Source organism: Lampetra fluviatilis, chromosome 3 (genome assembly GCF_964198595.1).
Source record: "Lampetra fluviatilis chromosome 3, kcLamFluv1.1, whole genome shotgun sequence".
Taxonomy (NCBI): Eukaryota; Metazoa; Chordata; class Hyperoartia; order Petromyzontiformes; family Petromyzontidae; genus Lampetra; species Lampetra fluviatilis.
This window is the reverse complement of record NC_136277.1, coordinates 31,029,624-31,054,432: the sequence shown is the minus strand read 5'-3', so window position 1 is coordinate 31,054,432 and position 24,809 is coordinate 31,029,624. Positions and strand designations below refer to the sequence as shown.

The 24,809-nt window shown below is 48.6% G+C and overlaps 1 protein-coding gene across 2 annotated transcripts; it reads left to right on the top strand.

Moving 5' to 3' along the window:
• The first annotated feature begins 6,854 nt into the window (after positions 1 to 6,854).
• Positions 6,855 to 24,366, top strand: LOC144930999 (AN1-type zinc finger protein 5-like). 2 transcript variants are annotated; one of them, XM_078854854.1, is made up of 6 exons: positions 6,855 to 7,061; positions 16,193 to 16,347; positions 19,171 to 19,282; positions 19,788 to 19,903; positions 20,950 to 21,078; positions 23,198 to 24,366. In XM_078854854.1, exons 2-6 carry the CDS (start codon positions 16,197 to 16,199, stop codon positions 23,278 to 23,280), a joined length of 591 nt encoding a protein of 196 aa, XP_078710980.1. In that variant the 5' UTR covers positions 6,855 to 7,061; positions 16,193 to 16,196; the 3' UTR covers positions 23,281 to 24,366. The 2 variants fall into 2 exon arrangements, with proteins under 2 accessions (XP_078710980.1, XP_078710979.1); XM_078854853.1 differs by having other exon boundaries at positions 6,858 to 7,061; positions 22,399 to 24,366.
• The last annotated feature ends 443 nt before the right edge of the window (positions 24,367 to 24,809 follow it).

The window sequence follows — 24,809 nt, the reverse complement described above, 5'->3', positions numbered from 1 at the left end:
ACGACACGAAGCGTGAATGTCCCTGGCATAGTGTTACTCCACGCGTGTGTACTCGGTTCAACCCTAACGAGATGCTTCCATCGACTGGACTGCTTCTGTATGAGGATTTCATTACCATCGTTGTTTTTTAATGTTGTCATTGTCGCTGTTATTGATAACTGCTAGGAGTGGAACGATGCACCTTTTTGATGTCGGCCAATATCAATTATTTCGCACTTAGTTGCCACGCGTCGAATCGCGTGCATAAGAATTGGAGATGTTTTGAGATCCGTTTTTAGTTTATTGTGGGCTAGATCATGTAGGTATAATGTCAGATTGATAAATATAACCCTCCATCACCACACAGAGCCATCCACATCAAGTTGGCACGTTGGTAAACATGCCAATTGATTTGGGGGCTGTTTTTTGTCAGCAAACCGAAGGAATGTTGGAAAGCAAGCAAAATCTTGACAATTCACTTTTTTTCGCTGAAGTCAAGGCATTAACAGAAGCTAAAACCATTGTAGTCTGCGCTCCTTCAATGGAGGAATAACGACACGAACTCTCTCATGAAACCCTCTCGTGGCTGTCTGACCTCGACATTGGCATTTATCTCCTGAAGATATTGCCATCGACAAAATTCGACTATCTTGTGGCCAATTCACATTTCCCCCTGCAGCCACTAGCGGTGCTATACCATTCACCTTCATATGAAAACAAAAAAAATTGATACTTGATTCGCGGATCATGATGACAATTCGCGTAAATTGCCGGAAGGATTGGTGGATTGTTTCACTCCTAACCAAGACAGTGCTGTAATTTGTACACTAACATTATACATTACCTGTACTTCAAGATGATGCTTTGGTTGGTAACGCTGCTTACGCCAAATATATAGCTTGACAGCTAAGTAAGATTAAGCGACTGCAATGGGACACTTTAATCTGTCTACTTGACTCTTAGCACAATTTAAGGCATAGATTAGAGGAAAGTAAATCATTTGCATTGTGTGTGTGTGTGCGGTGCATGATGTGGACAATGTAATTTATTGAAATGCATATAATTCTCCCGAGAATTAAAAACTTTTGTAACTTAAACAATATATAGCTTTCTGAAATCATTCCGTTTAGCAATTGCATTGTACGTTATTACGACTACTGTAGCACTTAAATTGGCCTTTGGCACAGGCTCTGAGTCATTGTGTCCATATTTTTATTTCAAAAAGTGGAGAAGAAACTACACAGTAACCTGTAATTATACCGTGCAAATTTTAATGAGCAATTACCCTTACGAGGCTGAAACGACCCACTAAAGATTATGTCGTTTGGTTTTTGAATCTCTCCATTAAATAAATTAGGGCACCCCATTCTTTTTGGTTGGCGTGTGGGTGTGTTGGATGCGCGTGTGTCTGCAATGTGCGCTGTGCTTGCAGAAAATGTGCTTTGAGCATTGCGACACAAATATTTCTCAATTAAAACGAAACAGAAAACCGACCGTTTGCTCCCCGTGTGCGTTCTGTCATGGCGTGTGCAAAGTTTCCTCGAGTTGTCAGCGTTCTGGCGATTTAAGAACGTATTATTAAGGTAATGTAATTGCCCCCTCGATCATTTGAGAGAGAATGGAACAAAAAAAGTTTATAAAACAGTTAAATCATTAGTAAGTTCTACATGATAATGGGTTCTTCAAAACAAAAGCGGTAATTTGAGCGTAAAGCCTCTGTCTTGGTTCTCAAAGCATTCTGGCCACAAAGCCTGGGCATTGCCCCAAGGCGACGTTGCCGACCAGCTTTGGGTTGAGTCACATCTGGGAACAAAAGTGAAACATCACTTTTTGGTTGACACCGTTTTATTAGAGCACTCTATCACCCGCTTATATGTGCACCATATAAGCGACACTGGTGTACCTAAGAGACACCGGTATACCTATTAACTAAAGTATTATTTTTTATTTCACCAGGTAAGGCCCACTAAGCTATATCGGCCTTTTTCAGAAGCGACCTGGCCACAGGTGTGATAGCTCAACGAAGTGGAATACTCTAAACGCATGTTTATAAATTTGGTGAAAAAACCCAGAGGACCTGGGGAAAAATCCACGTGTCCACAGTGAGAGAGACACGCAAACTCCAAATATACAGGCGTCGGGGTCGGGATCGAACCCACGACCTCCTGCGTACCAGGCAAGGTAGTTAACATCTCCCTGGCTTTGATATTCATCGGAGACACTGGTGTACCCATGAACTAAACTAAAACAAAATTATATTATTGGTTCTTTCGGTAAAGTCGCGTAGAAGGAAACAATAAAATAATAAAAAAAATAAAAAAAATATTGTTTCCCTTCTACGTGACTTTACCGAAAGAACCAAGAATATGAATCCCTGCAGTCACGAAAGCTTTAAATAAAAATTTAAAAAAAATTCTTATTTATAGCTCTTTTTCAGAAGCGACCTGGCCACAAACGATAAGTCGGAATCGAGCCCATGACCTCCTGCATACCAGGCGAGGTAGTCAACATCTAATCAACAGGCCAATGCACACATCTCCTTCATAAATGGATATTAAAGACAAGCCACAGTAGTGTGACTGTGGCCTTGCAACCCAAACTATGGACCATATAGTGAACCACTATTGTCTGCGCTCCTTCAATGGAGGAATAACAAAACTGCACGCGAGATATGAGTATTTTATCAAATTAAATATGTATTTACTTCTGTTGATTGATTTAAATTATCTAATGGAAAGAACGAATGCGCTATACTCATCTCTTCGCTTTTCTGCTGTAAATGTGGAACCTATCAACTATAATTTTACACAAATAGATGAATTTGATTACAAATCACGGATGGGATAGGATCTAATTGTTCTTAGATGTCCTCAAGATGTTCCGAAAAATTGGCGCAAAGTATTATTAAGTCGTCATAATTAGCTGAATTTGCTAGCGGGGTTTTGCACATTTTATTTAAGCCATTCCCTTCACGAGAAGATGTCTAGAAAACTGACTCCGTTGGAGCCCCCCCACCTATCAGGCAGAGCTCACACTTTTTGGTTGACACCGTTTTATTAGAGCACTCTATCACCCGCTTATATGTGCACCATATAAGCGACACTGGTGTACCTAAGAGACACCGGTATACCTATTAACTAAAGTATTATTTTTTATTTCACCAGGTAAGGCCCACTAAGCTATATCGGCCTTTTTCAGAAGCGACCTGGCCACAGGTGTGATAGCTCAACGAAGTGGAATACTCTAAACGCATGTTTATAAATTTGGTGAAAAAACCCAGAGGACCTGGGGAAAAATCCACGTGTCCACAGTGAGAGAGACACGCAAACTCCAAATATACAGGCGTCGGGGTCGGGATCGAACCCACGACCTCCTGCGTACCAGGCAAGGTAGTTAACATCTCCCTGGCTTTGATATTCATCGGAGACACTGGTGTACCCATGAACTAAACTAAAACAAAATTATATTATTGGTTCTTTCGGTAAAGTCGCGTAGAAGGAAACAATAAAATAATAAAAAAAATAAAAAAAATATTGTTTCCCTTCTACGTGACTTTACCGAAAGAACCAAGAATATGAATCCCTGCAGTCACGAAAGCTTTAAATAAAAATTTAAAAAAAATTCTTATTTATAGCTCTTTTTCAGAAGCGACCTGGCCACAAACGATAAGTCGGAATCGAGCCCATGACCTCCTGCATACCAGGCGAGGTAGTCAACATCTAATCAACAGGCCAATGCACACATCTCCTTCATAAATGGATATTAAAGACAAGCCACAGTAGTGTGACTGTGGCCTTGCAACCCAAACTATGGACCATATAGTGAACCACTATTGTCTGCGCTCCTTCAATGGAGGAATAACAAAACTGCACGCGAGATATGAGTATTTTATCAAATTAAATATGTATTTACTTCTGTTGATTGATTTAAATTATCTAATGGAAAGAACGAATGCGCTATACTCATCTCTTCGCTTTTCTGCTGTAAATGTGGAACCTATCAACTATAATTTTACACAAATAGATGAATTTGATTACAAATCACGGATGGGATAGGATCTAATTGTTCTTAGATGTCCTCAAGATGTTCCGAAAAATTGGCGCAAAGTATTATTAAGTCGTCATAATTAGCTGAATTTGCTAGCGGGGTTTTGCACATTTTATTTAAGCCATTCCCTTCACGAGAAGATGTCTAGAAAACTGACTCCGTTGGAGCCCCCCCACCTATCAGGCAGAGCTCACAGTAGGCGATCTCATTATCTTGACAAGAAAAAAGCCATGAACAACACATGTTTATGGTTATAAATAACCTTTCAGTTTAAACTTTTTTTTAAATCCCCTTCTCCACACCACCACCAACCACCACCACCCCCCAATGAAAAAAAAATCCGTGAAAAAAATTCCCAATGCCGTGAGGGAAATGTAGACCCAAGTAAATTGTGTGTTTAGGACAATGTTGGGATTACAAGTCTGACAATGCTGACTTTATTCATTGCAAGTTCCGAAGAGAATGGTATCCGGTCGTGTCGCGTCATTCTTTCGTTGCTCAATTGGAACATACTATGTCAAGGCCGTATTCTTAAGTTTGTGTTTTTTTAAATCACGTTTTATCCATGCACATTTTCAATGTATGTTACGCATTCCAACAATCTAGGTGAGTGAATGTCTGTGTTACGTTACGTAGGAATTGCATTTTGAGCATCAGCATTTTAAGAACCCGTTCTAGCACAATATTCGATAATTGTAATTAACCATATTATTTAACTTTGGCAGTGACTTTTTTTTTTAATCCCCGTTGTTTCATTAAAAGGAACTGATTAACTCACCTTGACGAGACAGTACTGTATTCATATTCTTGGTTCTTTCGGTAAAGTCACGTAGAAGGGAAATAATAAAATAATGAAAATATAACATAACAAAATTCTCACGACGTTTCGGCCACAACGCAAGCAGCCGTCCTCAGGTGAAGAACAGAGAATTTAATGTTTTGTTTTTATTATTTTATTATTTCCTTTCTACGTGACTTTACCGAAAGAACCAAGAATAGGAATCCCTGCAGTCACGAAAGCTTTAAATCGAAATTCAGTATTGTATTGTTACCGCCTCTTGCCGTACTCAATAAGTACCCTCAGAAATCACTGGACACAGACTTTTATGGTAAAAGTTTTACGTGAATTGTTCACTTCAAATGCCAAAAGGGGTAAGGAAACCGGAACCAAGAGTCCCTTTTTACCCGCAAATCCCCTGGGTAAATCTGACTACTTATTTATACTGCAGGAATCCGATGAGCAATAAAGCTCTTCGCAGTGACAACGTGAAGGGGGTTGGGTTAAGCTATTATCCGTAACCATTCTAGATTTGAAGCTTCCGTGACTGCAAGGATTCATACTCTTAGGTTTTTTCGGTAAAGTCACGTAGGTGAAAAATAAATAAAATAAAAAATGAAAATAACTCAATTAAATTGAGTTATTTTCATGTCTTATAAATATTATTTTATTATTATAATTTTACCTACGTAACCGTAACCATTCAACCCACCAGCCCCAGTCCTCGATTGTACAGTACTCCGATTCGAGGACGCGACACCATTCCAGAGGATGCATTTGTGCCATTGTTTTTGTACACCACGTAAAAACCAGGCCGGTGGCTCTTCGGGATGGTGGTGGGACGGCCACTTTAGCCGATAAGACATCACACTCGTCAACCCGTACGGTTTAACCCGTATTCTTGTACAGGGAAATTGAGCATTTCGGGTCCAACACGGCGTACAGCCGTTTCGATACGGGCAACGTTGTTTGTGTGACGGGGCTTTGTAGTGTGAACGTTGAGATTTGTAAGGGCACGGGGTGACCAATAAGGTCCTAATTGGTCTGTAATCATATCGGCACTGGTACAAGGGGTTCACAGGTATGAGGAGGCATCATCAGAGAGTGTGAGCTGGCCCGCGTCACATCTGAAACCATTGGGGCAGCAAGATCATGACGATGATGATGATGGGGCGGGTGTTTTCACCATTTGTGTATTGTCGGGGAGGCCGCACTAAAGGCCACCAGGGACCGCCAGTGTCCCGCGGCGGCGGGAGGTGGCTTGCAATGATCTAAAAATAATGATACGATGTAGTTTACACGCACGATACACAAAGCAGCCGACGAGTAGCCACTGTCACCCTTAACGACCACAACACGGTGGGTGGGGAAGGGGTCACCGGGGTCAACCACTCCCCCCCCCCGACTATAAATAGCCCTAGCGCCGCGCTGATTGGTCAAGATTCGATGGTTGTTTCGACCAATAGCAGCACTCCGCCTCGCTCGTGACGTTACACACTGGGGGAGTGGGAGTTCGACCAATCACGGAGACACACTTACACTTAGGACAGCCCCCCCCCCGTCCGCCAGACCGCCGCACCCCGCTTTTCTCTTTAAACCATGACGTTACACGCTGCTCCGTGACGTCATCGGGACATGACCAGCAAAAGGCCCCGGCGTGCCGAACGTGTGACATGACGTCACCGGGGGGGGTGGGGAGGAATGGAAACAGAAGGGGGTGTCGCGGGCTGCTTAAGCGGAGGTGGATGAAGGTGGAGGGGCGGGGGAAAGAGGGGGAATGGTCGAGGGGGGGGGGCGTTAAGGGGCGGGGTTAACAGGGTTCGGCCCTGCTCCCTGCCAATGGGTGCGCGGAGCGGCCGTGACGTCACGCGGGGTCGGGGCCCTTTTCGGCTTTTTCCGTCGACCAATGTGGAGAGCGCGAACGTCTTGGCCAGATGACGTCACCGCTCGGGCCGTGAGTCAGCTGTTTGGGGTGGACGAGGCGATCGCGAAAGCTGTTGCTGGGGGGGGGTGTAGGGGTGGTGGTGGTGGGGGAGGTGTTAGTAGTAGTGGTGGTGGGTGGGTAGACAAAAGTCGTCAGTCGAGGGCGAGACGTGGACACAAGCGGAGCGCGGCCTGGGACACTCGCAGCGAACATAGACACAGACACACAGCGTGCTAACTCATTCTCGTGTCCGCTTATAGCGTCGATTTGCTCATTTAGCTTCGTTTGGTCTATCTCTCTCTTGCTGAAGTCAACGTCGTCCACGTCAGTAAGGTAAAGAAACGCGACTTTTAATGTATATCTATTTTGTAATGTGTATATTTTAAAAAAAAGTCCACCTAGCCTGGCACGACTGGGCGGCGGTGACGTCGTGGGCTGTTGTTAAGCGCCGTGGTGTTTTGTGTGTGTGGTGTGTTGTGTGTGTATCGAATGTAAATTCGTCGCATGTGTACGTTTTGGGAGCGTTGTTTGTGCCGGGCTTCCTCTAGGTCGACTCGGCCTTAAACCGAGCACAGTAACCTGGTGCCTGTGTGTACAGCCGTAGCCACTCGGCACTGGAGAGACAAAGACGGCGTCTTAATAGGTGCTCGCTAACCACACTTTGCCCCGTACACAGTCTCTGGGGGCCTACACGAGGGATCTTTTGTCTGCGTGAGATGTACTGTACTCGTGTTGTATACACTACTCATGGGTTTGGTTATTAAACTACGTCGCTTGGCATGTGCGGTAGATTTACAACGCTTTGTCAATCCACGACTGGGCCGGTTTGCCCCCCCCCTCCCAAGGCTTGTGTTTGTGTCATTGTTGTGATTCGTAAATGGATTTGGTTATGTATTGTATTGACACGGAGATCTTGGCATAGGGAAAGGGGCGACTGTTTTCGAGGTGAAAAGCGTGGTGACCTTCTGTCTTAATGGTATGTAATGATATATTTTTTTAAACCCATACACTGTGGGATTTGGCATAGTAGGTAGTGATGAGGTGGATACCATGTACCGTGTTACACACTCGTGTGTGTATGTGAAAGCCAACATCTATCTGTACGTGGCTTTTAAATGTCCCCAATGGTCCTTGTCTTAGAGAGGGTCACGGTGGCCCCGTGAAGCCACTCGACGTGGCCGGCTCCACGGTCAATAACCCCACGCCGTACATACAAAGACACAGATCCCCCGTATAGCCTTAGCATACTGCTGGGGCAAGTGCTGTTTGGTGAGTATCAGCAGCACCTTATGAAGAAGGCCGGAACTGTGGCACACGAGGGAGTGGGGTGGCCGGCGTTTCTTTTTTAATCTCCCGTGGCGATGTTTACACACCGCACCAGGTACTAGTTTTGAGGCTGAGTCGACCTAGGGCAGGCCCAGGACTTGGTTTAGATCATCGTGACTGGTTTGGGCCGTGATCGGGAGTCGAACTCGTGTCGCCGGGTTCGTAGCTTACCCCTCCCCCCGCACACACACATACACACAGTCATACACAAACAACAAAGACACGCTAACAAATACACAATCGCTCACACAATGGGACACTACACACACACAATATACTTGATAATCGCACACAATGCCCTTTACACACACGCATACAATGAGACGCACGTACGTACACAGCCGGGCACAACACAATCGCAGTGTCATTTACAGTACACAAATCGCGTAATGCCACCACCACCACCGTCGTACACGAACAATTACACCATCGCGCACACAGTCTGGACAGTAACGCAATTACATGCGGGCACAGTCACACGCTCGCAATCGCCGAATCTCCCCAACAACACCCAACCCACCACACGTCCCAACACCGTAACCCGCGTCTCCTAGATCCGCCGTCGTGTTCCTTGTTCCCCGGACCCACCACCACCACCCCCTGGGACTGGCTGGCTCCCCTACCCCCTCCCTCCCCCCCCCAAGTCGAACGACGCAAATCGCCTTTGTCGCCACGGTGTACGGAGTTTTTTTTTGGGTCGAATTTAACAAGACATAAGTCTATTTTATTTCTGTGTTTAGACGTAATGTTTTGTTGTGTGTGCGTGGTTGTTGCTTACAGCGAAGTTGCGTTAAAGGTCGCCGCGACCTTTAAACCCGCCGCGAATTTAAACCCGCCGTGACCCCCAGTTCCGTACAACTCCACGTGACAGATTCATTCGATCTCCGTGCTATCCGTAAGCCGCGGAAGTTGACCCCTTAACTCGACGTGGCCACTGCTGTACCTCGCCGTGACCTCTGAACTCGACGGGATCATTAATTCGCTCTCCGTGCGATCTGGGAAAACTCTGTAAAGTTGATCCTGTGCACGGTTAAAAAACCATTGACCTCGACGTGACTTTGAACATGACCCCCTGACCTGGCACGGCTTCACCCTGTGCCCGCCGTGACCTCTTTGACTCGACGTGACGAATCGTTCGGCACGAGCCGGTGCTCGACTCGATCAATTGTCCCGACTTTGGAACCCCATTGCTATGAGACGTCACTGCCAAACTGAACGCGACCCAAACCCCCCGAAGTTAGACGTGACCTTTGCCTTGTGATGCAGCCCACGACGTTGTTGAATTTGATCCGACCTCATTAGGGACAGCAACTAAACTTGCCTTCATCATTCGGCCATGGTGGAAACCCCAGGCACCTCTGCGGCCGGCAGCTGTTTTCGCGTCTCAAAAATACAACAATGGGAACCATTTGAAATGGCAAGCGTTCTCGGTTTACCGCCTTCCAATCATTCCCCGCTGTCGAGATGTCCCTTCAAGATAGGAGTCCGTGCTATAAAAGTGTGCGCAGAGGTTCGTTTCTGGGTACGAGGGAGGAGACGGTTCTGAGAAAATCTGAGCGAGACGGGGGGGGGAGAAGGGGGTGTGGGGTTGTTATGGTGGATAAGTCGGGTTGAAGGATTTGTGGCACACAAGCTCGCACGCAGCTTCCTCCTCCTCGTGCCTTCTCTCGTCGCTTGACGCAATGTTGTTGCGCTCTGTGTGTTGTCACCTTCCATACCCCGAAGGCAAAGACCGACCCTGTGTGAGTAAGCGGAGCGACTGTGGAATTCTAAAACGCTGACGAGGCGCGTTGTGACTCAACGATAAACTTTAGTTGCGGTCAGGTGGGGCAGCCTCTCACGCGTGAACTTGCCCGCAAACGAATGGCATAATGACACAGATCACCCACATAGCCTGTAAACGGGTTGTAGGGGCAAGTGATGTTCGCGAGCACCTATAGAAGTGACGGGACGGCGCACGAGGGGGTGGGTGGCCAACACCACGCACGGCCGCCTTTGTCTGCCCTCGTGGCGATGTTTACACACCGCACCCAGACACTCATTTGAGGCTGAGTCGACCTCGGGGAGGCCCAGGACCGGTTTAGATAATCGTCACTGGTGGTGGCCGTGAGCGGGAAATGATCTCGAGTCGTCGGTTTCGTAGCGCAGCGCGCTAACCGCTACACTACCGCTCCCCACTGACAAACACACACACTTACCTGTGCCACCCCAACAATGTATGTGACGTTCACACGCCGCGTAATTTACTTCACGAAACAAGGCCCGGGGTGGTGGTGGTGGGGGCGGTAACCCGTCAGTTGTGACGTGCTTGTATTGCTTGTGTGAGGTTATGATGCACAAGCGTGTGACTGCTGCCGCGTGTGTAAACCACGTGGTGTGGTGGTGGTGGTGGTTGGGCGTGTGAACTGTGCTATGGTTAGCAACGCTATGGGGTTTCATGCCCATCTGTGGCGTATTGGTGCATCACCACAATCGTCATCTTCATCGTGATCAACAACAACAGCAGCGGTTGAACCGGTCCTGACCTCCCACACCCTGCCCCCTCCCCCCACCACAAGGTCCACTCAGCCTGAAATAAGTACAGTACCTGATGCACAGGTGTCATTGTGAATACCAGCACGAGGTGGGGGGTGGGGTGAGGTAGCTTTACAAGATGCTGACCACTCCACCCCTGAACGTGTCCTTCACCTGTGTTAGTCCCATCGCAGCGTGAATAGGTGCTCACTGACACCACTTGCCCCATAAGTCGCCTAACAACACCCGCCAGGGTGTTGTTATGTTTCCTCTACATTTCTGCTCGTGTGTGTCATGTCTGAGGTAACGTTGTTGTTTACTCAGCAGTCCAGGCTGTTATGAAATACAGGAATCCCTCGCCTTCCTGGTGTGAGAATAAACAAAATGCCAACGTTTGTGCTTACATGACTTGTGTGTGTACACGTTGTGTTTTTCAGATTTGTGCTATATATATACACACACACAGTCTTGTGACTCACCATTACGCAACTGTAGTTAAAGGGCCGTGTGTGAGTGCAGACGGCGGTGCGAAGTTAAACACGGTATCTATGTGTGTAGTTACGTGTGGCGAGGTAGGCAAGTGACCCCCATTGCCCCGAATGAAGGTCTTTTCAGCCGTACCCCATTATTTGCCAACTTTTTTTTCTTCCCGAATGTCGACCCCCCCCCATCATTTGAAAAAGACATCTTCAATCGGGTTTCAAATTTACCTGTGTACTGGCCGTGTTGGTCTCTGCGTTCGCAAGCTAACGGGGCAGGGATGGCACGTGTTTTTTGTGCCCAAGCTTCGAAGAAGTGGCGTTACAGTGTTAGGTGGTGTATTTACGCCATATCTGAAATCGTCAGCTGGCCAATGTCAAATCTGTGAAGCCGCGCTCCGAGTAATCCGACCCTGGGGCCCAGAACGCTATGCTCTTCTCAGCTTGGTGAGCGTGTTTTGTAAACACACCAGGGTTTATTTTTCAATCGTATATTTTTTATTTTTCTCCCAAGCAAAGCAGACTTGTTCCCTGGATTGTAGCGTGATGTATGTGTTTTTGTGGCTAGTACAGTGGGCTACGATCCGGGTGACCCCGGGTTCTTTTGCCAGCCATAAATACCGTCTTTGTCGAGTGGTGTCAAAACCTGTCCTGGGCCTCTCCCTCGGACTTGACTCAAACGTAAGTGTGAGTAACGAGTGTGGTGCCTGGAGAAATCGGAGTGGCCTGGAATGGTGCTAGCCGCCACACCACCACCTTGTGTGTCGTGCCTTAATAGGTGCTCATTAACAGCATTTGCCCCTGCAGCCTATGATGATATTTTAATCTCGTCGTGTGTTACTCTTCCCTCTACGGCTTCTGCAAATCCCTCCTCCAAACTCAAAATAATCACATGCCGCTGCTAGACATGTCGCTCATGAAACTACACCACCCCACACCTCCGATTAGCATGGTTGGCTACGTACGGTGCGAAAGAAGTTAACCGTACAAACATACATACCCCAACACGTCAATCCTTCTAATGGATCATGATCCGATCTGAGATCAAGTAAAAGGTCATGCGAACAGTCTTCAAGGCCCTTCGTGGACTCCCTCCTGCCTATCTCTCCCCCTCTCATCTTACCCCATCCAGCCCCAGCATGTAATCTCCGATTCCGCAACCAAGGCTTTCGATCAAAGCGCTTATGATTATTCTGAGTGGGAGATTGCTTATTCTCTGCTTTCCCCCATTATCTGTAACTCCCTTCCCCCCCAGTCATCTGTGCCATCAACTGCCTTCCCAAGTTTAAGGCCAAGTTCAAGCCCTTTTCGCTCTCTGTCCGCTCACCGATTCTGTACAGCGTCCTCGGATGCAGATCCACGTAGACACTATGTTAATCCACATGGTCTCTTATCGTGTGTCCTGCCTTTGTGTATCTGTGTGGTATCTGTCAACTTCCAGCGTGTTTTGCCAAGGACCTCTCGGTCCCTCGTCCACACGGAGCCACGCCTAAATTTAGTACAATGTGACACGAGGTGGAGAACGTGTTGATGAGTGACGTTTGCTCGGCCCGACATGGTAATGTAACCTGTTTCGTGTGTGCTCAGACGGGGAAAAACAAAATCATTTTTGTTTTTGAGCTGAGCCCAAAACTGTTTCTGGAATTGGACTCTTGACAACATTTTTCTTTGGCTTGACACTAACAACCCGCCCAAGACTAAACTCTCTACCCCTAACACGATTTCTTACTGCAGTAACTGTGTCCAACAAAAAATAATTCCTCACACTAAGCCTCCTCGTAAAAGCTTACTTCGAAAACGTTTATCCTATCCCCGATATCGCAACACGAAACATTACACCGAACATTAAACCTCACTCGGTGTCCAACCTTAACCTCGCACTTCCCGCAGTCCAGTGGGCCGACTTAACCACTGTCATTTTTGTGGAATCGTGAAAAAAATATTCACCACACTAGCTTCCTTGTCCTGGACCGAGTGTACTTCCCCCCCCCGCTCTTTCTCTCATTCTTGGAGATTACAAAAAAACAACCCCCTTGGGGAGGGTTCAGGTACACGCTGTGCCCACACTTGTCACAGCGTCGTGACGAATCGCGCTCCGCGGAGACTCGTCATTCATCATCATCATCTTCGTAGTCGTAGTCGTCATCATCGTCACGCTGCACACGTGGCCGGCACTCATCGGGCTCCACGCCTCTGAGCATGCGTGCGGTTTATGGCATTCAGGGGGGAGGAGGAAGGAGGAGAAGGAGGCGGCGGCGTGCCCTTTACATTACCAAGCTCGTGTCTCCCACCAAGCCCGGCGCCCCCACCCCGCACCCTCGAGCAGCGCGCGTCGTGTACGCAAGCGCCTTCCTTGTGGCTTGTTGGCTCGTGGTGGTGGTGGGGGGGAAGAAACCGGTCTCGTGGCGTAGAAGGGGGCCAGGCTTTGGCTGCGATGCTATTTTCGGGAGCACCGTAAGTTTTTTTTGAGTAGTGTTTGGGATTTCCTATGAGCATTGTTACAGCTGGCAGGTCTAATCCCGTGGGCGTGCACGACCTCTGTTAACAGATGCTATAGCTCCTCTGCATGCTCCCACGACCATTTCTGGTTATGATATGCGTAGTTGGTTACAGTAGGGCGATGCTTAGATTGGTATTGATTTTCAAGCGCATCGATTTGCGTATGTAACAATCTGTCCGTCTATAATTACAAATATTTCTTATAACAGTGGAGCATCACAGGAATGTTGGCATGCTTTGCATGTTAAGATGACATCACCATGTTTGCCTGCATTACGCACACAGCTTTAGTATGATCGAACAACAACTCAAAATAGCTGAAATGACGCAGAGATTTTTGTTCGATTTAATGTTTACATAATGGGTTCAGGTCACCCCTGCAGTCACAAGAGGCGCTACCATTAATCATCGCAATGTTACAAAAAATGGTGATTCTTTAATGGCAATAGCGACACTAAAATCGCGACCGTTTTCATTGAGTCGTTACAATCGATGCGTGCGCTCGTGCAGACGCTCGTGCAACACGCGCGTGCTATGCCAACGGAGTTGTTTTTGCGTTCACGCGTTGATCTACGGACTAAGCCGAACGTGATACAGCTGCCCTTAACGATTACTTTTTGATTGGAACATGAAGGCATTTGACGAACGCGTTTCATGCCCTCGGAGTTCACAGAGCCTCTTGTTGGCCTTTCTAGCGACGACGTAGGTGGCACTTTGAAGCCCGGGACAAATGCACGCCGCTGCTTACGGAGAAATATAGCCATGTATCATCCTCAGCAGTGCCTAACTGCGCTCATTAACATGAACGCAGCGCTCTCTCTCTCTCTGCATAAGGGTTTGTTCCGTGGCAAGGAGAAAAAAAAGCGGAGCGGTTATTTATACGTCGCTTTTCCGTAACTCGTTGCGTGCGCGTGGGCAGCCGGAGAGGTCTTTTGTTGGTCACGACGCGTTGCTCACTCTTCGCCGACAGGGGGTGGGGGGGGGAACGAGCGAGCCGTGAACACAAGTGCGGCCTTGGCGAGTCGTGACCAGAAGGGTTGGGGAAAACAACGGTGGGCAGTGTGCGGTGTGTTTGGTGTGCCGCGCGGCGTCGCGTGATGGCCAGGGGCCAGCGCCTGTGGGGGTCCCGCGTGGCCCCTCGTGGTACCGCGTGATTTGCCTCTCACGCTCTCCCACCACCACCACCACCACCCCAGGCGCGCCGTTGCGTGGCACCTGTCACGGCACCTCGTGCCCGTGTCGCCGAGCCCTCTTTCTTTCCATCGTGGTGAATTGTTTGATGGCGACAGCTGCCCCCCCCCCACCCTGGGCTCGCTACCTGCTTGCTTGCTTGCTGGTTGGCTGACTCGTGCGAGGGTTTTTTTTTCGCTCTGAAACTAAACTAGCCGGATTTTTATGTTCCCGTCTGGGTTTTTTTTAGTAGGACAATCGGCTGAGAGCGCAGTTTCTGCTTGTAATACAATCTTTCAAAAGTGTTGTTTTAGCCTGTCCCCCCCCACAAACCTTATCTGTGAGTTGCGTGTGCGCGTGGGCCGGGCCGAACGCTCACGTGCCCATAAAGTGACCGAGTTTATTCCGAGGGTTAGCACGGGTATAAACACGTTAATCATTTTCCCCTTTGCAGACATTTCATTTAAGTGGAGCCAAGGCTTTTTTTATTTTTACGCCGTCTTGTGTTCTGCACACACATCTGCTGACCCTAGTCGTGCACCATTTGTGTGTTACAAATCTCTCAAGGTCAGCTTTCTGGCACATGGAGGAGGCGGAGGGGGGATCGGTAGTGTGGTGGTTCGCGTGTTGCGCTACGAACCCGGATATCTGAGTTCGATTCCCGCTCACGGCCAACACCAGTGACGATTATCTTAACCTGTTGTGGGCATCTCCGAGGTCAACTCGGCCTCAAACTAGTACCTGGTGTGGTGTGTAAACATTGCCACTGGGGAGACCAAAAGGCGACCGGACATGGTGCTGGCCACCGCCTCATGCGCCGTACCGGCCTTCATAGGTGCTCGCTAACAGCACTTGCCCCAACAGTCTTAAGGCTGTATGGGGGGGGGTCTTTGTAGGTTCCACAGAGCATGGATTACAATGTCCACAGTCGCGTGCCTACAGTCCATTTATGATTCCCCGTAAAAACGTCCGAGGGGAGCCTCTGGGTAATGGTCTGTGTGCTGCGCTTGCAATCCTCGGTGATTCACGCCGACGCGTGCGTGGTGTAAACGTCGGGAGGCTGCCTCGTTAGCCCCCCCCACAGTTGAGAGGGTTCGGTCGACTTCTGTTTCGTTCAAAATGTCCGTGACTCATTCGTGCAAATGATTTTCAGAGTCGGTAAAGGTCCCCTTTTTGCGCAAGTGTTGGGTGAACCCTTTGCGGCGAAGAAGAAAAACCCCCCACGACGACTCTGCCACCAACAGTTTGCATGGCCTCAAATTGCACCTAGCCTGGCAGAAGCACCACAATTGTTGTTGTTGTTGTTTTTGTTTGCAGTACTTGTTTAACTTTGCTTTTCCTTCAAGCCGTTCGCACGTTTCGCCGCTCTGCCGCACGCGATTGTCAAATGCTCGTGTAACCACAGCCGAGTGTGACTTTCGCCTGTTTATCGCCCACCCCACCCCTCCCTGTCGTCGTCGGCATTGACGCGCGCAGTGCCATGGCCCAGGAGACGAACCAGACGCAGGCGCCCGTCATGTGCGCCATGGGATGTGGGTTCTACGGGAACCCCCGCACCAGCGGCATGTGTTCGCTGTGCTACAAGGAGCACCTTCAGAGACAAAACTCCAGCGGACATCTGAGTCCGACGGGTGAGTTGGCGTTTGTTTTGTGCAAGCAAGCGAGCGAGGCGGAGAGGTGTGCACCTGCCAGAGCAGTGTTGCCTGCTAGCCAGGGCCTAATTCTTTTCTGGTCCTCTGGTAGACTAGAGGGAGTTGCCGTGGTCCAACTGCTAACACGCTGGACTCGATATGCCGGCACGGCATTTGCGCAAATTCTTTTTAACCGCAACCTACTGTTGTTTACCTGACAGTATAAATGGGTCCACCACAGTTAATCATACGTCGTGTGTGCTGGAGCAAAGTGTGGGTTCTCCCACCTCTTCCAACACGTCTCGTCAGCATGGAAGAGTAGACCAAATGCTCCCGAGATAGTCGCTCTAGTGGAGGTGCTTCCGCCAGCGGTGGCGCATGATCAAGCATTTGCAGGTTTACTGTCGGAGGCCTGGAGACAGGACCCAAGGTGGGGGGGGGGCATGGGGTTTACAGAGCCTAAATTAAGAAGTGAAGAAATATTTTTGGTGCCTCTGACCTGGACAGACCCGGCTAAATTTAATCCCTGCCACTTCTGCGAAAACTTGCGGGATGGATCACTCGTACGCCCATCACTCGGAAATGTAATTGGATGCGTGTGCAGGGGGGAGCGCCGTTATTTCTGGAGATATTTCATTGTATTCCGAGTGGTCTTTCGGCCTGTGTGTGTGTGGAGGGGGAGTTCATGCCCTGTGATCCCTGCTTTGGTGGAAAGACATTGGGGTGTGGGACGTGTGGAGCTTTATGAAACTCGCAATACACCAGCTGGGGCTGCGAGATGGCCATGTAATGGCAGCGCAGAAAGCGGAGCTCCGTGCAGCTCATCCGTGCGGACTTGGGGAGAGGGATGTCTGTTGGTTAGGCGCGATTGACCAAATATGCTTTGGTTGAACCCTCCTAACTCAAGGAGCCTTTGTGCTCTTTGTGACTTTTTTTGCAGGGGGGTAAATGAGCTACGTATGATTTCAACGCCTAGTTTATCCATGCTGTTGAGTTAATGATTCGCTTGCCACATATTTCTCACATTATCTGACGAGTGAGGGAATTACAAGTTGTATTTTTTTCTAATGTGTGTAGCGTTATGTAAATTGGTTGAGACCGTCAAACTATATCAAGCCATTGCAGTTTAAGAATGTGGCTTAATTGTCAGTTGGGAGTCTGCGATTTAAAACTTCGTGTTTTAGCAATGCTGCCTAAATACTCTTCGAAGGGCATTGTTAACTCTTGACCCACCGGGCTTTCGTTTCACTGTCCACAAACGCTTGACCATTCGTTCCCCTCTGTAAAGCATGTTCAGTCTCCCCGTCTGGAATGAGAGGAGCCTCATTTTTCATTTTCAGTTTTTTTCAGTTTCTTTTATTTGGTATAGCCCTGTGAGCCATTCGGCTCTTGAATCGGGTGCAACCGCAACAAACGAAAAACTAAAACATGAACAAGAATCATGAATATGGGTTTATTTAATATGGGTTTATTTTATCACGCAAATTAATTTTGCTTGTTGAGATTTTATGACTTGGTTAATAGTGGTTGGTTTGAAAATGCGGTTGTTGAGCTTGTGATAAGATTACTGAGCGTGCTAAGCCGTGCAATTCCGAACGTACTATCCCATGCCCTTGGCCTGTGTCCTATGGTACCAAGCATTTTTTTTACACTAAATGTACCGGAGTGCCCTATTGTACTGCCAATGTTTCTGTTGGTGTCTTCATGAGCAACACTCCAAACCGGTTCTCGTTGAATCATTGGGACCACGTATATATTGAACTTATCGGCCATTCTGGAATGTTTTTTGATGGAACACTCGTGCTTGTAAAGATCAACATACCTACAGACCACTTCCTTGTTTCTGGGGTTTTGTGCCAAACCAGTTTTTAACAAAAATGATGAAACATTGCATTGCTTAAAATGTGATACTGAATTTTCCACATTTTGCTTTGTTAATTTGAACATCGTGTCGGGGGGGTTTATTTTTTACCTTGCGCAAGTTCCGATTCTTACTCTCGTTACGGGTTATATCGTTATGCTCGTCTATCCGGTATTCTGAAGGGGATATTTTCTCATGCTGAAAATTAGGAACCAGTCGGCCAAACGAGACTCGACGGAGATGCTCAGCGTTACGTGGCCTGCGCCCGCCAACCATTAAAACCCACACCGGAAGTGGCTCTGCGCCAGATCATATTTTCCAGTAGATTGCGCACTCCGCTGCTTGCCCTTGACTACAGAGAGACGGTGGGACGGGGCAGTATTCGCGCGAGCGGACCCGACTTGTACGGTTTGTCGTAAAAAAACGCCGCCTTGGCTTCGGAATGCTTACCTAGGTTTGAGCATTGTTTCATGCAAGGATCGGCGAGCGCGCGTGCAGCGCGTGAAGGGGGTCGGACATTCAACGAGGGGCGCCGCGGTGGCGAGATGTTGACCACCTCGCCTGGTATACAGGAGGTCGTCAGTACGATCCTCACACCTGTTGTGCATTTGGAGTTTGCATGTCTCTCCCCGTGGGCGCGTGGATTTTTCTCCGGGTTTCCCCCCTCCACATTTAGAATCAACAACACTCGTTTAGAGTATTTGGCTGCTATAAATTTTCACGTGATAAGCCAATCGGTTGAGCTATTATTTGTGATAGGCAGGTCGCTTTTGAACAAGAGCTATATAGCTCAGTGGACCTTACCTGGTTACAAAAAAAGATGTGCTTTATAGTTTCAGTGGTCCTGCAGTGAATTCTCGCGGCTGCGGCTGTACACGACGGCAGCACCTCGCGCGTGTCGATTCTTCCGCGTCGTTTTTCAACAAGAGTTGCTTTGCGTGCGTGCGTGGAATTGTTCGCAGGCATGAGCAGCGGCCTTGTGGACAGCGTAGCGTCACAGATGGTGGAGGCGGCCTCCAGTTTGCCGAAGGACACTCTCTCTTCTGCGTCGTCGCCCTCATCGGTTACAGCCAGGTACGAGCGGACGAGGTTCGTAGCGTGACTTAAATAAGAGGGTGTGAATCGGCCTTCACGCTTCAGCAGTGCGGGAGGCGTGCGTTTTAAAATCATGGTGGTCATGTCAAGGTTGCTTTCCGCAGTAAGTAACGTGTAACGGTTTATCCGTTAACTCAGACTGCGAAAATGTTGATGCCGGTGGCTCTTTGAGAGCAACATACACTGAGTCGTTTAAGAAATTGATAGATTTTTATTTTACGTGAATATAAAATAAATAAATTCTTATTGGAAATTACAGCAAATAAAGTTAACGGTTGAGCGGATAATTGTCTCTCGCCGCCATGCATTTGCTTTGGGTCTCCGTGCGTAGCGTTCAATCTCGCGAGTCTGCGTGCCCCAAGGGCACTCGGCAATTCTAACGCGTGCACTTCCCAGCACTACCCCGTCCCCCCCCCACACCACACCACCATCTAACGCTGCCACCACCCCCTGGTCTCCGTCTCCCGCTGCGAACCCTCCTCAGCTCGATGTCCGCCCCCGCCGCGCGACAGCCTTCGCCGGACTGCTTGCAGATGACGTCCATGAATATCAGCGAGAAGGAGGCGTGCACGGCGGAGGAAGACGGCGCGCAAGCAGCAGGTACATCCGTGACACTGGCAGCAGGCGCCGGCGCTGAAGGTTTTTGCTGTTTTTTTCTTAAGCTGGATTCAACGTTTCGGAAAGTCCAGTCGATTTATTTTTTGCTCGCAAACGTCCGTGTGCGTGTTGGCACCTCTCTGGCACAGATCCCCGCCGCTCGGTGTCGTCTCCTGTTGCAACTGCATCCGTGTACGCATTGTGCGTTTTGAGTATATTGCGTTTTAGATTGTCCTTCCCCCGCGCCTCCGATTGTCACGGTTAGCTACGTACGTTGCGAAAGAAGTTCAACATGCATACCTCAAGGACAGAGAGAGTAGAAATACGTGGGTTGGTGAAAGTGACACGAATTTTTTGAGAAAACTGGCTGTGAACGAAAATAAAGAGGGGCTTTGGACAAGACATGGCTACGAGGGATGATGGCCAATGAACAAGACTCTGGCAGCTTTGAAGTGGGAGCGGGCCTAGGAGAGAAACCCATCGTGGAGGTGGGGGGGGCGATGAGATCTGGTCACGTGTAGCAGCGAGGTGGGGGGGGCGATGAGATCTGGTCACGTGTAGCAGCGAGGTGGGGGGGAGGCGATGAGATCTGGTCACGTGTAGGAGCGAGTGGGGGGGGGGGGCGATGAGATCTGGTCACGTGTAGGAGCGAGTGGGGGGGGGGGGCGATGAGATCTGGTCACGTGTAGGAGCGAGTGGGGGGGGGGGGCGATGAGATCTGGTCACGTGTAGGAGCGAGTGGGGGGGGGGGGCGATGAGATCTGGTCACGTGTAGGAGCGAGTGGGGGGGGGGGGCGATGAGATCTGGTCACGTGTAGGAGCGAGGTGGGGGGGGGGCGATGAGTTCTGGTCACGTGTAATAGCGAAGTGGGGGGGGGGGCGATGAGATCTGGTCACGTGTCGGAGCGAGGTGGATGATGGCAGCTTAGGACTTGGGGAGGGCGGGGTCCATAGTTGTGGCTTTCATCCTGCAGAGGATAAATCACGGCCTATGATGGTGATGATTTATTAACGGCTCCCCCCCCCCGGCCCCTTCTTTGTTGTCGCAGCAACGTCGTTGTCATCCTCTGAGCTGGGGAAGCCTTCAGGCGAGGAGACGGAAGAGAAGGAGACCAACGACAAGCAAAAGCCCAAGAAGAGCCGCTGTTTCTCCTGCCGCAAGAAGGTCGGCCTCACAGGTGAGATCCACACCCAGTGGTAGCGAGTTGTCCACAGTGTGTATGTACATATGTCCTGAACTTCTTTCGCACTGTATGTAGCCATCCGTGCTAATCGGAGGTGTGCGTAGGAAGGACAACAAACTTAAGCACAAGAAGCAGTTCTGAAATAGTTTTTAATCTAAATTTGAAAGTGCAGAGCTCCCAGTGGTTTCCTGATTTTGGAAGGAAGAGCGTTCCAGATGGCCGCAGAAGCGCACTTGAAAGCGTGCGGTGCGGTGACCGTCTTTGTTCGATGGCAAGGCAAAAGCCACCGCTGCGAGAATAACCCAAGTCCACGTGATAGTTTATACTCCTTGGCGAGATCAACAAGGTTGTCGTGGTTAGTTTTATAGCACGCACTTTGCCTGTATTGAGTCCGACCTCATAGTGTACAGCTCTTTGTCAGTTTGCTGCGAAGGCTGAAGGCCTTACTTCAACTGTGGGCTGTCAGTCATGGAGGTTGACTTGACCATACTGCACCGTGCTGGTCAGTGTGGGTTGGTGAAGCGGGGGTTGGGGTGTTAGAGTTTGCAGGTGACACTAGCTACTCGGGTTTGTTGGCCTCGGCCGGGAATCTAACTCTGCTTGCCGAGTTCATAGTACGTTGCGCTGATGACTGCGCAAGGTGTGCTGGAAGCCGATTTCTACTGATGGGTGGGCTCTTATCAATCAGGAGACGTAAATCGGTTCTTGATGTTCACGACTACGTGCGTCAGAAAATTCAACGTGGCCAAATGATATTATCTCCCCGCGTTACGTTTCGGCTAATGTAGTGGATGAAACTACAAACAAGACAGAAGCTGGACAGACCAGAGGATTAAATAGCATCGATAGAAACAAGAGAGAATGAACAAATAATCCAAATCGCATGAAATATATTATTTACAATCCTAATTAAATTAAGTAAACAAATGATGCAACAGAACAAAATGAACGACCAATGATACAAATCAAACGATGACAAACAGCATCAACAAATCGTAAACAAGCAGAAAAGCCAGGCGACAAGTAACGCGACTGGAATCGCCACCCAAAATTGTAACGGGTTCAATCGGATCGCAAGGCGAATTAATTTTTACGAGCACGTTGTTTGATGGGATTTGCCCGATCCATAGTACACAGAGGGCAAAGGCTAGCTTTACGGGTATCAATTTTTGTTACCGTTGAATCAGCCGGCTTTCCGGGTGAGTGTACGCCAGCATAGTGCTAAGCCCGCGGGGGAGCGATGCTCACCACTCACCAAACCACCGCACGCGCTGTCTCCCCTATCCCCCTCCCCCCTCTGGTCGTGCCCCGCAGGCTTCGAGTGCCGTTGTGGGAACATGTATTGCGGTCTCCACCGCTATTCGGACAAGCACGAATGCCCGTACGACTACAGGTCCGAAGCGGCCGAGAAAATCCGCAAGGAGAATCCCGTTGTGGTCGGTCAGAAGATCCAGAAGATATGAAAAGCTTCCGACCAATAAAATATATTTAAAAAACACAAATAACAAAAAAAACACGCGAATTGAAAAAAAGCATTGGATTTATCGAATTCCTTAACTTAAAACTGTATTCCCGTTCCTGGTCAGACAGATGTCACATTTTAGCGCCTTTAACATTTGGGCAGTGATCTGTCTCTGCTTGAACGGCATCTGGATTTCTGCCCTTTTTGAAGGCTCGCCGTGGAGGTGTGTTAAACATCGCAGCAAGCTCCGGATAGGCTAATCAGTATTTGAGTAGGCTCCCAACTTGCTCGATCCTGCCTGCATCAGTCACTTGTAAATATTTCCTGCTGCCTGCAAAACTTTGTTCCTTTTTCTCTCACCGCTAAAGGGAGTTTTATTTTGATTTTTTGTGTCGTTTGTTGCTTTTACAAGCGTACGCTTGATACATTATACGTAACCTTTTATTTTATTTTTCACTTTTGTCCCCCGATTCTCTGCGTGACGTAGTTGGATTGGTGACTAGGCAAGTCGCGGGAAAAAGGCGCGCGTGCGCGCCGCCCCCCCCCCCCTTTCCATTCTGCACAATCTTGGCCAAATCGCGGCGTCTTTCACTTACGTATTTTGTTTTGCCCCCCCCTCCCCTTCCGTACGTTTGTCCGTGTTGTCGTTAGGTTTGAACTGTTCAGGTTGCATCGTAAAGCTTGGAACATTTCGGCTGAAAAAAACGACGAGACACAAACTGAGGGTATTTTAACGCTGTGATTATTTGCGAGCTCAGTTTAATTTTTTTTGTTAGTTAAGGTCCGTTTTTTTTTTTACACAGGTCGAGAGAGACAAATTCCTGCTTCATAATGAATAATTCGGTCGTCCTTGTGAAAAGTTTTGTGCGAGGTGGTGCGTCACATCTTTTAGGCCATGCGTGTTTTCGGTCGTCATTTGAACAATCTGTGTTAATCCTAACCACCACCCCGCCCCGTAGCTTACAAAGTGGGAGACACGGGCTGCTTAATGTACATCGTGGTTTTTATTATTTTGACGGCGTGCGTAAATGCGTTCGTGGTTGCTGCGCGGTTGCGGGAGAGAGCGGGTGGAGTGTGGTTTAGTGTACTATTATTATTATTTGGTTTGCTTCTCCAAACTATTCAGCTGGACAAAAAAAAACCATCTATCTTTGTATTATATTGTATAATGCTAGATTTTACTTGGTCATTTTATTGCTCTCCCCTCTACCCTCGGTTGTTTTTTTTCTTGCATTAAGTGTGAATGTTTTAATCTGATCGTCGAGCGAGCGGTACCGTTGGATATTTCACGGGCTTCTCCCTCTGGTGGCGGTCTGTGGAGGCGTGCGTGCAGTGTGTGTCGCGGCTTCGGGGGGGGGGGTGGGGGGGGGAAGATTGGAACAGTTCGTGGCACGGTCGCAGAGTTGCTCGCGTGTCAACCGGTCATCGCAGCTGTTACCACTCCCTGCTGCGTTTGACATCTTGCAATTGTGACAACCAGGGACCGCACTTGTACACCCAGACTACTACTACAACGTTGTTAACATAAAAACAAATGACCTCTTGGCACCCATCCACCCGTGGGGGATACGGTCAGCACAAAATGTCTGTTCCCTGTTACCCCCCCCCCTTGCTCCTGCAGGCTACTTTTAAATCTCTTGAACGTCTTGGCTTGACCCTGGTTACTGCACCCTCTCGCCCCTTGGTTTTCTACAGAGTTCTATATTTATGTGTTTTGGGGAGGGAGGTGTGGATGATGAGGCTTGCCACGCTTGAAGAAGCCAGTGTGTCGGATTTCCTTTTTTTTCTTTCTCGGATGAAAATAAAAATTTGATTTTTAATTACGGTACCCGGCGGCATCCTGTTGTTTGTCGTACTGTGATGGAGTGGTTGGTTGCTGGTTGGTTGGTGCTGGTGTTGTGCTGTCAGATTGATGTCCTTTATTTTTTTTAAACAGGTGTGGAAGCCCATTGGCTTTCTTTGTGTCTGTTGCAATGGAGACCTTGACAAACTACGCACATAAAGAGGGGGACATTGTGAATGCATTAGCTTCGTGACACCCGAATACTATATGGCCTGCTCCTGATGAATAATCGGAGGGCTTTTAGTGGATATTTACAGCCTCTACAGCCCAACGTTGGCAATCGCGGTGAGAACTGCTGACATTACGATCTGATCCAGTGGCGAGCACGCGGACCGCTTGGCCGTGTGCGGACTAATCGTTTCTCCAGAACTCTGTTGGGGATTTAAATGTAGCGCTGTACTTGCACAGCACGCCAACTGG

What these genes read in the sequence shown, in the direction of transcription:
- LOC144930999 (XM_078854853.1), top strand. Translation starts at nt 16,197, where the DNA reads ATGGCCCAGGAGACGAACCAGACGCAGGCGCCCGTCATGTGCGCCATG. An exon ending in CCCTCATCGGTTACAGCCAG is followed by an intron (nt 19,283 to 19,787) that starts GTACGAGCGGAC and finishes AACCCTCCTCAG; the next exon opens with CTCGATGTCCGCCCCCGCCG. An exon ending in AGACGGCGCGCAAGCAGCAG is followed by an intron (nt 19,904 to 20,949) that starts GTACATCCGTGA and finishes TTGTTGTCGCAG; the next exon opens with CAACGTCGTTGTCATCCTCT.